This window comes from Diadema setosum, chromosome 2, assembly GCF_964275005.1.
Source record: "Diadema setosum chromosome 2, eeDiaSeto1, whole genome shotgun sequence".
Lineage (NCBI taxonomy): Eukaryota > Metazoa > Echinodermata > Echinoidea > Diadematoida > Diadematidae > Diadema > Diadema setosum.
The window spans coordinates 48,416,621-48,433,660 of NC_092686.1; the positions used below are offsets into that span (position 1 = coordinate 48,416,621).

Here is a 17,040-nt window from a genome sequence, read left to right on the forward strand (position 1 = left end):
CATACGTACTTAAAACCTATCTGTAGTTGATGTTCTGTTAAGTAATTCATTATTCTAATAAATTTCCGTAGTGAATTTTCTCACTCATTTTGATGAACACTAGCCAACTTGTCACTGTACCATGATACAATGTATTAATTATCCAGTCATGATTGTCTTCATATTCAAGGGATTGTTTTTTCCAGTCTGGTGAAACCATGTCAATTTAACCAACTGACAGAAAAGTGGAAGCAAAATGTAATTCACTGAGATACAATATATTACCCAGATATGTGTCCAAGGTTCATTCCTCTGGAAATGCATAACTGTATTAGAATGTTCCCTGTTTTCATACATGGTTCATTATTACTACAGAATTTTGCAGTTTTAAAAAATGAGCAAAAGCTGACTTTGCATCACTGTGGCACTTGGACCAGGTACCTGACATGATAATTAAGAGCAAAGAATTGACAGTTCAAGATTATTTCCATCGAGTAGGTATATGTCATGACATGCCTCTCTGAAAAATAATCAGACACTGGCACTTGCTATGTACACTGACTCAACTTTAATTTTACTGCAATGTAAACAGAAACACAAACTGATAAACACGCAAAATCAAATAAACAACAACAACAACAACAACAACCAGAAATAAACAAAGAAACAAAACCTCAGCCAGATAAATACAGTTAGAAAAAATAGAAAAAAAGTTCCATTTACAACTAATACATACATGACTACATGCTATTGCAACTTGATATTTGACTCACAGATGTTCTGGCCTTCAAACATGGCATGGGTTACAGACTTGGTACAGTAACATAACAAACAGAGAGGAAACGGAGGGTTGTCTATCGTAGTGATTGACTCCAGTTGATTGGATTGTAGCACAGCAGCTCACGTTCCAACTTGTGTTGGTTTCTTCTGTTTATTCGCTCATCTTGTTCTTTGTTTTCCATGATCTGTGTATGGTAAATAAAATGAATACATATGCAAAGTATTGAGTAGAATCATAATACTACATTGTATGTTGCACACTGGCACTGGTCTGACGGTCCAGGACCAGTAAAAACCACTGTTGGACCAGTAACATTTTCAGGAATGGACCATTAAAATATGGAAAAACTGTGTACCTACTGGTCCGACAGACAGGTTGGACTAGTACAAAAAAAAAAAAAAAAAATGGGTTAGTATGCAGCTCTGATTAATAGATGGTCAGTGCAGTATAAAGAATGGAAGTTTTACAATGCTCAGTGATCTACTTATGCTGCACACATTCCCTAAACATTTGTCTCATTCATTACACTGGAAGTTTCAAGCATATTTGCTCGAAATATGACATGGAACACAGATTTAATCTTTTACATTTTAATAAACATAATTTACAAACTTCAATCTATCATGGCCTCTTCTTACTAGCCAATCCCGATATACCGGTAAATCATACATTGTATCTCTGTAGCATTGTACAATGCATGGAGCCCACTGCTGATATTGGAGGGGGGGGGGGGGAATATCAAGATATGCTTTGAAAGGAACAATATCTATGCAGGATCAAAGTGACTGCCAGGGAACCAAAATCAACAATGATTGAAAAGACATTTACACCAGGTACACACATGATATCTCTGTAATTCTCTCTGGGAGCCTTCTTAAAGGTAGGGGATACCTTTTACAGAACTCCTAAAATGCAGCAAAACATTAAATATGAACCTCAGTGGACTTGTTTAGGCCACTGCTTAGAAATTTGGAAGTCAACAGTTATCTACGATTTGAATAATGCACAAAACTCAACTACCATTGTACTCAGTAGTTCTGTGTGTCAGCCACACTTAAGCCTTTTTGTTGCAGTCTTCTGTATTTTTTATCTAGAAACACAAATCTAAAGTATAAGAGCTGATGTAATAACATATAGAGTGTGTGGCAAGAATGTATATAGAAATGTTTGTAAGTTTTGATGAACTTTATTCACAAAATATACATGATGGACACACATGCAGTGCATGGGTCTTCAAAGGTAGCCTAGTAATGTACTGGAATTTACGGTGAGCCCCGAAAAAAATTCAATTCAATAAAAACGGTCCATAAAAATGTACTAAATATTAACTTCCACTTTCAATACTTTATGGGAGTTTCTAAAATGATACTCTCTTCAACATACCACTGTGTTTATACAACTCTTCATTTAAGGCATGCAAATGGGATTCCCTACCTTTAAATCTGGGTGTTTGAATCTGTCAAAGTGTTATGTCAACAATGCACTGACATGCCCAGAGGAATGCATCTGTGAGGAATAGCACCTTATCAAAGCTATGTCAACAAACACCTGATAGCCTAATTACCTTGTTAAACAGTCTCATGGCCAAGTAATGAGACATGTCTGGAAAATGATGATCTTTCCTTTAATTTGCTACAAGCTGTAATGGGTCAACGTCCACACTACTGCAGTGTTACAGGAACTCAGTACAAGTTGTATTACCATGGACCTACTGTAGGTCGATGTTCAACCAAGTGACCCAACTGTTATAAAAGCACATTAAAGAACAAAGTTCACCTTCATAAACATAATGATTGAGAGAATGCAGCAATATTAGTAGAACACATCAGTGAAAGTCTGAGGAAAATCGGACAATCCGTTCAAAAGTTATGAATTTTTGAAGTTTTTGTGCAGTAACCGCTGGATGAGAAGACTACTGCAGTGTATGATGTCACATGCGTACAACAATATAGGAAAATATAAAGAAAATTTCACAAAATTTCATCTTTTGAAAAAAGTACACATTCCCTTGACTTGTTACCGACATATGTTATGGATAATATCATTCCCTCTACCTTTAGAAAGAGGCAAGTCAAGTGCTCTTTTATTATGCGAAAAAAGTGAAAATATGTTGAATTTTCTTTACATTTCTTTATACTGTTGTATGCATACGACATCACAAGCTGTAGTAGTCTCCTCATCCAGCGGTTCCAACACAAAAATTTTAAAAATTCATAACTTTTGCATCAATTGTGTAACTTCCCTCGAACTTTCACTGATGTGTTCTACTAATATTGCTGCATTCTCTCAACCTTTATGTTTATGAAGGTGAACTTGTCCTTAAAGACATACTGTATTTAGCCAGTCCTACCTGCAGCATAGCCTTACAATAGTCATTAACTTTGGTTGACTGTAATAAGTGTATATCTCTTCAAATACTACAACAGAATTGAACACAGGACAAAGTGTTTTTGAATGGTGTAAGATTCATTTCTGTTTGCCACACTGATACAATACATGTTGAGAAACATTATGCATCTACATGTAGTATACATTTTACATGCAGATTTCTAGCTCACAGATCAATTTGATTGTTTCTGCTTTAAAGACATTTTGGACCTTTGGGGCATATGGGACAAATCACGTACAGAAGTACAAAAAGTGCAATAATGTCAAGAACATGAAAACTAACTAAAACTGTAAACCAATATAATGTAAGTCAGCAAACATGAATTTACATTGCACAAACCATGTAGAGACATGATGGTATCATTCTCATTACTTACCTTTTTGTTCTCATCCCTAAATTTGTGCAGGTAGATAGCCTTCTTGACAAACGCATCCTTGTCTGCAGTAAGGCATTGTTTGTCATAAGCCACTGCTGTCTCACTCTCCTTCACTCGATCCACAAGAAACTTTCTTCTCACCGACTCCTTGTCTGACATCTGGTCTTTCAATGAACTTCTGATATGTTGCCTACGAAGATATATCAGAAATTTGAATACATCACATATCACTGAGCAAGATGAAAAATAGGTAAATAATTTTGGGCTCACAATCTTGCCTTTCTGACAAGTTTGCAGAGTATCATCTCATCCATTTTCATCAGTACCACAAATTAGTCAACAAACATTTGCTTTGGTATTTAACAGTAGGTCCCAAAAATGTCATGAAAATTTGACATCATTTTTTGAAAATCTTACTGAAGGATACTCAAATTAAAAGAGAAAGTTATTTTGCATGTTAACCATTTACTAGTATATCAGTGCAATGAAAATCATTGGTGAAATTTGACACGATAGTCAACTGTGAACGTCCAATGACAACTGGTGTACTATGAATCACGATGCATGAAGGCACTTTGAAATGTTTAGCATAGCCATTTTGCTTTAACGACCCAAATAATCTCCTCTTCAAAGTAGTTGCTTATAATTCTGCTTTTGGATGGTAAACAAAATTACAAAACAAATCATATTTCCTAAATTTGCAGAGAATATCGTCTAACTCTGTCTTTGAGGATGATCAAAGACTTTATGTCCTCACTAAATCTTCCACTGTCATTGGGCATATATTTGTTATGAGAGACAATAGAATTTATTTAATTGTCAGAAATATGTGAAGAATACAACCATGCAATATCACAATGTGATTTTGAGATAAACACAGAATATAAAGTTTAGATATTGACATACCCTTTACAGCTGAGGTAGTATTCAAAAATATTTTCTTCCTATTGTTCAAATCTTCACACAGGATTATTGCATCTTTTCCTGCTTTCATTTGAAAATCTACAAAATGTGGAGGTAGAGTCTAACTCCTTTGGTTTAGCACTTTCATGGAAAGAGCAATTAATGTCCCAGAAATTTAAAGATAACAACTTTTCTTTACCTGTACTCTTCTTGTTCCATCTTTGTGCCATAGACAGGTTTCATCCATGCTCTGTGAAATTTGTGATACTGTTCTCTTTTCATGTTCAGTGTTCTAAGCTCATTTTTGTAATGAGGGTTTGTTGTCTCCAAGCTCACAGTTCTGCCAACTTTTGGTGGGTGCAGAGGGTCAAGTCGTGGGTATGACCGTCCACCAAGGGCTGTGTGAGGAGCCTGCTTGATGTCAGGATGCTCTGTGGCTGAACCACCCCATGAGTTTGAGAACTGGCGGTATCCAATGGAAGAGTGAGACTTTCTCTCGGGCTCATCATTACTGATTGTTGGGTAGAGGACAGATGTGATGGAAGTTTGCGCTGGGGCAAGACGCGGAAGGGTTGTCATCCTCGGTCTAACTATTCCTCGATCAGGCATGACAATCTGTGGAGGTAAAAGTGTTGGATCATAAAAATATAAACTCTTTGCAGCTATTTGAATACTTCTTAGTTAGTACATTGTACTAATCTACTTATCCACTACAAACTTCTAGCGCTACTGTACAAACCACATTTTTATAATACAACAGACATTTCTAATAATCATAATAATTGTAATAGTCAACTTGTTAAGCATAGATTAAAAGTTTTGTTTACAGTGTATATTGCCTCATTGGACCAGTCTGGTAGTGGTATTCTGTAAGCTGTCTATAGAAATAAAAATATATTTCTAAAGAAACCAAATAAAAGTACAATAAACAGGATCAAAAAAGCATAAACCAATTACTGCTTATGACTGCTGGGCTAGAGTGGTGTTGAAATAAAAAAGAGTATGTATGAAACACAAAATAAACATTTCTTGTGTAGATACAGTTATACATTTCTTTTTTATATTATCATTAAACTACAAGTAGGGGTAGACTTTGACTTGGCCGAAAGATCGATCTGAATCTGGTCGTCAGGATATGTTGTGCGGAGACTGCGTCGAGCTTCACGGAATCCCCTCCTATACGGAGAAAGCTGATCACGTCAAAAAAATAAATAAATGAAAGACTTCTGGACAGACAGATTTTTCTGTCTAAACGTTAGGCCCTGACCTAACAGTTTGAAAGCAATAGTCACTACGTGACACTAGTACTACTGACACTGTACAACGGTACAAAAGCATGTGTGGAAGGGTAGCCCGACCAGACGCTGTTAAGGATGGTACAGTATTGGTGGAGATGAGAATTGGGCTTTTTGCGAGATAACAAGAAAACACTTAAATGTCTTATGATAATAGTACAGGGCATACCATTTTAAGAGGAATTCAAAGTTTATTTGATGAAAATCAGGTTTGGAATGACTGAAACATCAAAAAAACAAAGTAAAACAAAGTGATCGTAATAAAGTGTGGGTCCCACACTTTATCAGAATCGCTCTTTTTTTGATATCTCAGCCATTCCAGTCACTAACCGGATAGAAAAGCATCGGGATGCTATCGAAATCGACCCAACCCTGAACTTGCTGAAGTCTATACTGTCCCCCAACAATTTGTGCGTTTTTTAATAGTAACAGCGAGATAATGCTTATCAATCATTTTTGTGAAGTCATTTGTGAAGACGAGTTTAGTCACATGATCGATACTGCTACTGTTTCTAGCACTAGTCTCGTTAGACAGAAAGATCCGTCTGTCCGGAGGACTCTTTTATATTTTGTCCTCCGTAGGGGATCCGTGAAGCCAGACGCAGTCTCCGCGGAACATTCCCCGACGGACAGATACAGACCGATCTTTCGGTCAATAGTCTCGTTAGACCCCGTTTTGGTTAGATCATTAGACCTTCAACTTCCAAGATTGCTAGGTACTGAGCTTGGCATAATTGCCTTATTATTTAAGTGTCATTGTCAATTCAAAATATTCAGAAGTATCTGGGGAAAAGCGTGGGATAAAATCCGACAGCTCGACAGATCGGCAGGCGAGTTACGTTGGAAACAAACAAACTACGGAGTATTGTGCGGCGTGCGGCCGAAGTTCTGGCGAGGGATCGTCCGGGAGGGGCCAGGGGGACGACAGCAGCTGGAGGCGGAGCAGGTATCGCGACACCAATCTAAAAGTTTGGAAACAAAATAAGTGTTCGAAACAGAGGTATAATGAACATTATCATACTTACCAGAGAAAATGAGTCTAGTGCGTTAGTTTCATGGTAATATCGCGGACAGACACTTTCTTCCACCTTACAAACTTAGTTTTAATATTCCTTCGCTCAGGTCCTTCTTTAGGCTTCTTCCCAATCAAATCGTCCCTTATTCCTTTGCGGGATATACAATCGCTACAATACACGCACACACGTTAAACGTACTCACGTACGTACAATGCCCGGTGTTTAGTGTGTATGGTCACGTGACTTTAACGTTGCTAGGATCTCGGACGGCTTTTGCTTGCGCTCGACCAATTCACTTGACGCACAGGTGGTGGTGAGCAAACCAAAGATCAGCATAATGGAAAGGCGTGGTGAGATGAGGTAGGGGGCACCTCTCTGGTCTGACGTTTGGTTTGTGCGCCACTTCACAACCACCCATTATACTATATTGCACTACAATAGTTTGTAAAATAATTTAGTAGGTGCAAGGGATGTCAGAGGTAAAACAACTCTTTCATACAGCGAGCCTATTGTTTTGATTTATTTCACTGTAGGACCTATATTGTCCTAGAACAACTCAGAGCTATAACGGGGTGGGGGGGGGGGGGGGACTGAGGGGCGCTATAATCTGTAGAGGCTGAATCCTCCGAGAGTCATGTACCTGGAGGCATCTTTCCCTCGCGATGGAAGGAGTCGATCCAACTAATCCCACTCTTTAACACTGGTGGAAATCCTCCCCAGTAAATTACCGACCTTTCGAGATTTTTATTGCCATGATCATGTTTCAAAAGTCCTTGAAATTGTCGTCCAAAATCAAAATCTTTATTCAAAATCAAATGGCTTGCTGTCCGCAGCACAGTCATCGGTTTCCGAGATGAACAATCAACTACAACAGCCTTCCTGAAGGTAACGGATGACTGGTCATTCCCTATCGACAGGAGTCTCTACACCAAAGCAATCTTTTTTTCTTTTTTTTTTAATATATACTTAAAAGGGTTTTTGTTACGGAGGACCCGTTCATTTATACGTTGCAAAAGCTGAAGCAAATGGCTTCATGAAGCCATTTGCTTCACGCTGGACGCCTGTCTTGCTTGGCTCCACCAAACACTTTTTAATTCAACCATTTCTGAACTTTCAAATACTGTGCCCCGTACACCGCGATGTTCCACATGGCTCTACCCTGTATGGGGCCTGCATACTAGCTGTTTGTGATATACACATACCAATGATATAGTTAGACAAGTAGAGAATCGTTGTATACAGTTATACGCGGACGACACGGTTTTGTATTTTTACATACTGATCCTTCCGAAATCGAGAAAATTTAAACCGTGATCTCAAGCATGTGTATGTTTGGATGTGTTGGAACAAACTGAGTTTAAACCCCAAAAGACAAAGAGTTTTTTTTTTTTTTTCCATTGGCTCCAGTAGTTTACAAGCAAGGCGTTCTACTCTCCGTATAAGATTGCGCGGACAGGTGATTAAGCATTAAGAGACTGTTAAATATCTTGGTGTCATCCTTGATCAACGAATGAAATGGGGTGTTCATATAAATCAAATATGCAGAAGATTAGTATATAATATTGGTCAGTTATATATGTCGACTTCGTCATTTTCTTAATGAAACCTGCCTTAAATTAGTGTATAATCCTTTAATTCTTCCAATTTTGGATTACGCGGATTTGATTTCTGATTCGTCAATATGAAATACACTCTGAAATTACAATAGTTACAAAATATAGTAGAGCAGGCAAGAAATTCATCAGAGGTTGACTGGATGTCTTTCAAGATAAGACGTTAAAAGCGCATGTATTCCATGGTTTTTAAGTGTCTGCATGACTTATAGGTGCTCCTTACCTTAAAGATTCGTTTAGATTTGTTCAGCATAATCATGCCCTTCGTTCGAATGAACATTTTTTATTGCCAGAGCCCAAGAGCTGTACTGCATAATGTTTAAGTACAGAGTAAAACTTGCAGCTACAGCGATTTAATGCTGGAATATTAGTCCTCTTCCAGTTTAACCGTTTTTAACAAGGTGATAAATGATTTTGTTCCCATGCTTTTATGATTTTCAAGGACGTATAGACCAATATTACATGTATTTTCATCAATGATTGAAAAATTCACAGACACATATTTTTAGGTCAATTTTGGTAGATCGGTGAGGGGGGAGGGGGAGGGGTTAGAGGAGAAAGGGCGTAGTGTTTTTTTATTCATTCTAATTGTATGTACATCATGGGCGTAAATCCCGGGGGGGATGGGGGGGATATATCCCCCCCTGAAATGGAGGAGGGGGGGATGGCCTGTACAATCATCATGAATTTTGAGGAAAAAAATGGAGGAAGCAGAAATGTAATTGTAACAATTTTGACATAATTATTGCATGACGTTTGTACGCCGGCCTTCAGACAGGTGTCATAGCTGAACAGTATTCTATCTTGTAGGAAAATGTATACATAATTTTCTCAAGCGCTCGCTCGCTTCGCTCGCTCGCGAAGAAAGTAACATCGACATACAGTCACTGTAAAGTATGGCTCAGACGTTGACAACGTCAAATAGTATAGGCCTACATGTAAACATGCTATGACGCGAGTAACTGGGGACCATCTGCAAAATATGTACGAAAACAAACAAACAAACAAACAATAACAAAAACTATATCGTCATAATTGAACCCCCTCCATTTCCTGAATCATTCCTGAGAAACGACAGTGACTGATTACTCAGTCAGGATACATCTATGGGCATTCCCAGGGAAGATCAGGGGCGTCGAATCTATCGGGGGGGGGGGGGGGGGGCAAAGGGGCATTTGCCCCGCCCCTACGGAAGTGTTTAGGCAGACAAATCATTTATCCCCCAAGCAATTTCCGAGATGAGGACAAATCTCGAACTTTCTTAACGGAAAATTGTCCAAATATCGCCAGAACTATGCACCAGATCGTTGTATTGCAATCATAAACATGCAAAAGCTCCGCTATACAGGATCCCTTTCGATAGACTTTGTACACTTTTGAGATTGACGTATATTTCCCTAATTTATCAAAGAGTGCGCAGCAGATCTTTCACTTAACAAAAGCACCCTCATATGCAGAGGCGTCGATGGGGGGGGGGGGGATGGTTCCCCCGTAAAAGTGGGACAAACAAAAGCGAAAAATATAGCTACAAACGGCAGTGTTTGGAGTGTAAAATGTCAAAATTTTAAAGCTCGCTCGCTCCGCTCGCTCGCATTTAATCGCTATGCCCAAGGAGGTTCAAGAGAATGGAGTCACAACTGTCGTATTTCCTTTGAAGTCACGTTTGATGCCGCCACTCGAAAGTATTTGAAGCATGTGGCAAACTGGATCTGCCGCGCAGATAGGAAGACAATTGACTCATGTCTCATTGCATAATCATCAGCCACTTTCTAACGAAAATATGTCTTTGTGATGGTAATTACTTTTCGCCATCCCTACTTATGAAAGATAGTTGGTATATACTGGTAAAGACACGGGGATGCGCGAATAGAAATTGCGCAAAAAATGATGAAATGAAAATGAAAATTACTCGACTGGCCGTGCCCGGCCACTAATCTGATATATCTATTAATATATAATTATACTCGAAGACTATTCCATATCAGTTTTATTTGGAGGAATCAAGTGGAAAAGCGATAAAACCGGCTTTCCAGGAGGGTACAGTTTTAAACACTTTCACATGATACAGCTCTGATTTATACTTTTGCACATATTTCTTGAAAGGATTGACCTTTGTTTAATGAGCTTTATCATTAAGTGAGATTTCGTTTCATTTAATAGATAAACAAGCAAAATATAGCCAACATTAATTTAACGTTCAAAATGAATCTTCAGATTGCTCAGCAAGACGGCGGCATCAAACCCCGCCACCAAAGGCGCAGATGCACCTGTGGAATTCTTTTGTACATCAATAGAAAAGTGACAACTGTTTGAATAATTACAGCCAGTTGGAACTCCATCTCTTAAACCTCCTTGCTATGCCATTCTCCTGATGCTGCTGCCTGTGAATGGCAGCAGTTGCGCCCGGTGCGCCCCGGCCCCTTAATTTCCAAAGCGAAAAATATAGCTACAAACTACAAACGGCAGTTTTTGGACTGTAAAATGTCAAAATTTTTAAGCTCGCTCGCTTCGCTCGCTCGCATTTAATCATTATGCCATTCTCCTGATGTTGCAGCTAGTAATTGCCAGCAGTTTTCGCCCGATGCGCCCCCCTTAATTTCCAAAGCGAAAAATATAGCTACAAACGGCAGTTTGGGGACTGTAAAATGTCAAAATTTTCAAGCTCGCTCCCTTCGTTCGCTCGCATTTAATCATTATGCCATTCTCCTGATGTTGCTGCTAGTAATTGCCAGTAGTTTTCGCCCGGTGCGCCTCCTTAATTTCCAAGGCGAAAAAATACCAGCCACAAACGACAGTTTGGGGGACTGTAAAATGTCAAAATTTCCAAGCTCGCTCGCTTCGCTCGCTCGCATTTAATCATTATGCCATTCTCCTGATGTTGCTGCTAGTAATTGCCAGTAGTTTTCGCCCGGTGCGCCCCCCTTAATTTCCAAAGCGAAAAAATACAGCCACAACGGACAGTTTTGGGGACTGTAAAATATCAAAATTTTCAAGCTCACTCGCTTCGCTCGCTCGCATTTAATCGTTATGCCATTCTCCTGACGTTGCTGCTAGTAATTGCCAGTAGTTTTCGCCCGGTGCGCCCCCCTTAATTTCCAAAGCGAAAAAATACAGCCACAAAGGACAGTTTTTGGGACTGTAAAATATCAAAATTTTCAAGCTCACTCGCTTCGCTCGCTCGCATTTAATCGTTATGCCATTCTTCTGATGTTACTGCCGGCAGTTGCGCCCGGTGTGTCCCCCCCCCCTTGATTTCCAAAGCGAAAAAATACAGCCCAAACGACAGTTTGAGGACTGTAAAATGTCAAAATTTTCAAACTCGCTCGCTTTCATTTAATCGTTATGCCCATTCTCCTGATGTTGCATGCTGCCAGTAATTGCCAGCAGTTGTGCCGGTGCGCCCCCTTTAATTTCCAAAGCGAAAAATATAGCTACAAACGACAGTTTTGGGACTGTAAAAAGTCAAAATTTTCAAGCTCACTCGCTTCGCCCGCTCGTATTCAATCATTATGCCATTCCCCTGATGTTGCTGCCAGTAACTGCCAGTAGTTGCACCCGGTGCACCCCCTTAAAGGTCCATCAGTTTACCTTTGGGAGCAGTGATTTTAAAAATGTGCAAGATATCACATTTGATGCATATGTGTAGGTCAGTTGTATCACAAAACATCCTGCCATATAAAATTTTCGCAATGAAGCCTAAAATGTAAGGAGATATCACTATTTTTCTCAATAAACCATAACTGTAGACGGTTTAGTCTGGTAACATTCTTATTATAACTATTGTTCACATTTTGTATATTTAACAATACTTAACATCGATTACACTGATTCAAATTTTTACATTGGTTGTTTCTAGCCCTAACTCATATTTTGGAACTATTTTGAAGCACTAATGCTGGGTTTTCGTTCCATCTGCAAATGGTAAATTATGCCTTTAATTTCCAAAGCGAAAAAAAAAGTACAGCCAAAAGCGGCAGTTTTGGGACTGTAAAATGTCAAAATTTTCAAGCTCGCTCGCTTCACTCGCTGGCATTTAATTGTTATGCCATTCTCCTGATGTTGCTGCCAGTAATTGCCAGCAGTTGCACCCGGTGCGCCCCCCCCCCCTTAATTTCCAAAGCAAAAAAATACAGCCACAAACGGCAGTTTTTGGACTGTAAAATGTCAAAATTTTCAAGCTCGCTCGCTTCGCTCGCTCGCATCGCTCGCTCGCATTTAATCGCTATACATTCTCCTGATGTTGCTGCCAGTGATTGACAACAGTTGCGCCCGGTGCGGCCCCCCTTGATTTCCAAAGCGAAGAAGTATAGCTACAAACGGCAGTTTTTAGCATGTAAAAGCATTATGTCAAAATTTTCAAGCTCGCTCGCTCCGCTCGCTCGCATTTAATCGCTATGCCATTTTCCTGATGCTGCTGCCAGTGATTGACAGCAGTTGCGCACGGTGTGCCACCCCCTTAATTTCCAAAGCGAAGAATATAGCTACAAACGGCAGTTTTTGGACTGTAAAATGTCAAAATTTTCAATATAAAAGATTTCACCGTGGGAGGGAGAAACCCCCTTACCATACCCTCCCCCCCCCCCCCTCGCTTGCTTCGCTCCCTCACGATCTCATAACCGCTCCCCCAAGAATCAAATCCTGTCTACGCCGGTGATAGGCCCCACTACTTAGTAGGCCTTCGCAGTGATGTCGCACAGGCGGAGCAAGAGCTGAAATACCACGATTTAGTCATTCAATAATATATTGTGAATATTTCATTTTCTATTGGTTTTTTTAAGAAAAAACAAACAAAAATTTCACCATAAGTGTGCACCAGATCGCTGAATTTCAGGTCTGAAAATGCAAAATCTTCCTCGTGTGGGAGAGGGACACCCCCCCCCCCCCCCATACACACCCTCCCCCCGTTAACCCGGTCGCTCTCTCTCACAGATATTTCAAAAACAAAAAATGTCTTCATACTTTTAAGGTCTGATTTTCCGCCGCAAGTCATCTGACAAGCAAAAGAAAGCAACAATAAGAACAAAAAGTCTCCATATTTTTGGTGCCACTTTCCTCCCACTTTATATTTCATGCAAAAGAGTGGGACATCCGATCCCTGTAAAATGTGCGTGTGGGGGGGGGGGGGGGGGGGGGAGAGAAGCTTCTCCCCCCCCCCCCCCCCCACAAGGCTGCGCCGGTCCGGTTATGGGCTTGTAAGCGTGGTGATGGTGACCATCCCCCCCCCCCCCCCACTCCTCAGTACGGATTTACGCCGTTGATGTACATGTACTTTTTTTTCCCCCAATCGATATATAGTTGTATTTTTGTTGTTGTATTGCTTGTATTATTGAAAATGACTTATTTTTATGTATACGTATCATTGCTGTTTATATGGTTTTCTGTACCCCTCGGTAGAACAGCAGTGTCTTGTAAGCACAACTGAACTGGGCAATCCAGCCGTATCCCAGTTGTGTGATAATCTATTTTGTGTATTTATTTTTTATGCTGATTTTATGCGGAAAATAAATACATTACAATACAATTCCGAAGGTTCGTTATTCCAAAAGTTTGTATTACAGAGTAGTTTGTATTTTAGGTTATTTCGAAAAAAAAAAACAAAAAAAAAAAAAACGAACCGTCGGAATTACAAGCCTCTTTCTTTTTATGCCTCCGCAACGAAGTGGCCGGAGGCATTATGTTTTCGGGTCGTCCGTCCGTCCGTCCGTACGTACGTCCGTCCTTCCCGTTTTGTTTTTGTCGATATCTCAAGAACCGTGTGGTGGTTTTACATCAAACTTGGTATGAGGGTATATCCTTGGGGGATAATACTTTGTGTGGATTTTAGGGTCACAGGGTCAAAGGTCAAATGTCACAGGTTATTTTGTGAAAAAAATTGAAATTTCATGTTTTTCTCCATATCTCGCAAATGGTTCAAGGTATCTTCATGGAACTTAGTATATATGCTTGTACCGATGGGCAGTGATTATCTAGAGAAGTTGGGGGTCATGGGTCAAAGGTCAGGGGGGTCAAAGGTCAAGGTCAACTTCTCAAAATATCACTACTTTCCTTATATTTATGCAATGAATGAAGGTTTTTTTTTTTTTTTTACTTGATGTACTTGATGTATACGTGTATTACCCAATATATGTTCTGTGAAAAAAATTGAAATTTCATGTTTTTCTCCATATCTCGCAAATGGTTCAAGGTATCTTCATGGAACTTAGTATATATGCTTGTACCGATGGGCAGTGATTATCTAGAGAAGTTGGGGGTCATGGGTCAAAGGTCAGGGGGGTCAAAGGTCAAGGTCAACTTCTCAAAATATCACTACTTTCCTTATATTTATGCAATGAATGAAGGTTTTTTTTTTTAACTTGATGTATACGTGTATTACCCAATATATGTTCTGTGGGAGGTTTCTTGCCAAAAGGTCAAAGGTCAAAAGGTCAAAGGTCAAGTGAAAGTGCTGAATTGCACTTTTTCCTCCATATCTCAAAAGTAACTGAAGGTATCATCATGAAACTTACATATTTATGCATGTTCAACCTAACAGTGATTCTCTTTGGAACTGTGAGGTCAAAGGTTCAAAGGCCAGGTTTAGATAATGCTATTTTCCCATTTGATACTGAAATTATACTTTTTCTCAATACCTTGAAAAATTACTCAATGCATAAACTTATAAAAGGGTCAAAAGGCAAGTAAAAATCATCAGTTCCCCAAATACCTGCACTCTGACATTTTAATCATTCATCCAATTGAACCTAGTTCTAGGAAAGTGAACATTCAGCACATTTGTGTCAAACCTGTCATTTTAATATTTTGCCAATTGTTTGAAACTGTCATCACACATTGTCAAGACATTGTACTATAGACCTATTAGGAGAACCATGCATTATGGCGGAGGCATATCAGTCGCCGTAGCGATATATCTAGTTCTTTTTTTTTTCTTTCGGATGATGAACGATCCTTCGGAATAAGGAATCTTATTCTATTTTTCGGAAGTTTTGCAAAAGTTCGGAATGAAGGACCTTCGGATTAACGAACTGTAACCCTATAATCACCTTTGCACAGTATTTAGGATTCGAAATCAACTCAAATGCTACTTTGGGCAGAAAAGGTAAAGGAGAATGAACATGTCACGGAAGAAAGTTCAACTTTTTTCTCTTTATATCTTTCAAACATGCTGCTCACTCACTCTCACTTACTCTCTCTCTCTTTTTTCTTTTCTCCGCTTTTCAATCCCTTCTCGGCCTCGGCAAAAAACTAATAATAATAGTATGAGTAACTACAGTGGTATCAGCAAAAGTTGAACATGCCGGTGACTTTACGCGGGAGTCAATTCAAAATGTCTCCCTCTGGCAGTAGCGGGAAATCTCAAAGGCTGAAAGCCTATCGCTGCATGGGGGTTACTAGAAAAGTTATCTGTCATACACTGCGTCATCAAACTTCAAGAACTGAAGCTTTGAGAAGTGCACTTCTTCCATATTCGAGCTGGTATCACCAGCATCCATTCCTTTAACAACAGCAATGAAATCAACAATAACAGGCGCGGTGGAGCACCCCAATTTGCATCTCATTATCGCCCCGTTCTATTTGAATTTCCAACGGGCATCCACGGCTGCCCGAAACTGTGTGCATGAAAAAGTCAAATCTTTACTTTCTCCTTGTGCCGCTATGCGTGCCGCTAGTAAACTCAAACTTCCCACACTATCTAAGTTTTTAAAAACCTTCCTTTTGATGAAAAAATTATGAAATTTGCTGCACTAGAACTTGAGATATTAAAGCGTTTTGAAAATCACCTCTCACAAAACAGTTCTAGAATCATGCCTACTCGGAAAAGTAAATACACTACAGCACACTGCACAGCATTAGGACTTTTTAAAAAGATGTAAACTTATGTGCACACGCTTAAACAAGAATAAATAAAAGTGAATCCCGGGAAAGCAGCAATACACACGACTGTATCAGTAGAACAAATCAATTTGAAGGAAAATCTGCCAATCTGTTCAAAAGTTGAGTTTTCAGTGTTGGTGCAGACATTGCTGGATGAGAAGACTTTAGTGCTTTGTGACATCATATATATGATAATTATGTGTATACATTGTATAGAAAATTCAACACAATTTCACTCTTCTAGCATAATGGAAGAACACTGAACTTGCTTCTTACAGAAAGACAAGTTGAGGGAATGTATACTAACTGAAAAAAAGAAAAAAATGTTTTGTGGAGATTTCTTTGCATTATTTTTTTTTTATATTGTTGTGCATACTGACATCACAAACTGTAGTAATCTTCCCATCCAGCGATGGCTGTGCCAAAAATGCATTCACTCAATCCCCGTGTACATTTGGGTTTCACTCCCCTTTAAGGCCGACTCCACACATACTCAAACACACCCATGACACACACACACACACACACACACACACACACACACACACACACACACAAAAGGTTCGTTTACAATTGTTCATAGAAATGCATTGTTTTTTCATCCTCCAAACTTCTGAAGTCGTGTCTTCATAACTACACTTAGCCAAAAAAAAAGTAAAAATTTGTCAAGTTTATATTTCTCATAGAATATATGCCTAAAAGCTAATGTATTATACAACTTGTATATCATATGAAAGCTAATTCAATAGGCTATCAACCTGGTAGGTTAATAGAAAAACAAAATAAACTTTATGCCTGAGTGAACATCTTTGTTTT

The 17,040-nt window shown here is 39.2% G+C and overlaps 1 protein-coding gene across 1 annotated transcript; it reads right to left on the bottom strand.

Annotated features, from left to right (window-relative positions):
* Positions 1-500: 500 nt before the first annotated feature.
* Positions 501-6,889, bottom strand: LOC140246090 (uncharacterized). Its single transcript, XM_072325537.1, has 4 exons — positions 6,749-6,889; positions 4,628-5,043; positions 3,526-3,715; positions 501-944 (listed from the first exon to the last, which is right to left on the bottom strand). The coding sequence occupies exons 2-4, from the start codon at positions 5,035-5,037 to the stop codon at positions 834-836; spliced, it is 711 nt and encodes a 236-aa protein (XP_072181638.1). The 5' UTR covers positions 5,038-5,043; positions 6,749-6,889; the 3' UTR covers positions 501-833.
* Between the last annotated feature and the right edge of the window lie 10,151 nt (positions 6,890-17,040).

What these genes read in the sequence shown, in the direction of transcription:
- LOC140246090 (XM_072325537.1), bottom strand. Translation starts at nt 5,037, where the DNA reads ATGCCTGATCGAGGAATAGTTAGACCGAGGATGACAACCCTTCCGCGT. An exon ending in ATGGAACAAGAAGAGTACAG is followed by an intron (nt 3,716 to 4,627) that starts GTAAAGAAAAGT and finishes ATATCTTCGTAG; the next exon opens with GCAACATATCAGAAGTTCAT. An exon ending in TTAGGGATGAGAACAAAAAG is followed by an intron (nt 945 to 3,525) that starts GTAAGTAATGAG and finishes TACCATACACAG; the next exon opens with ATCATGGAAAACAAAGAACA.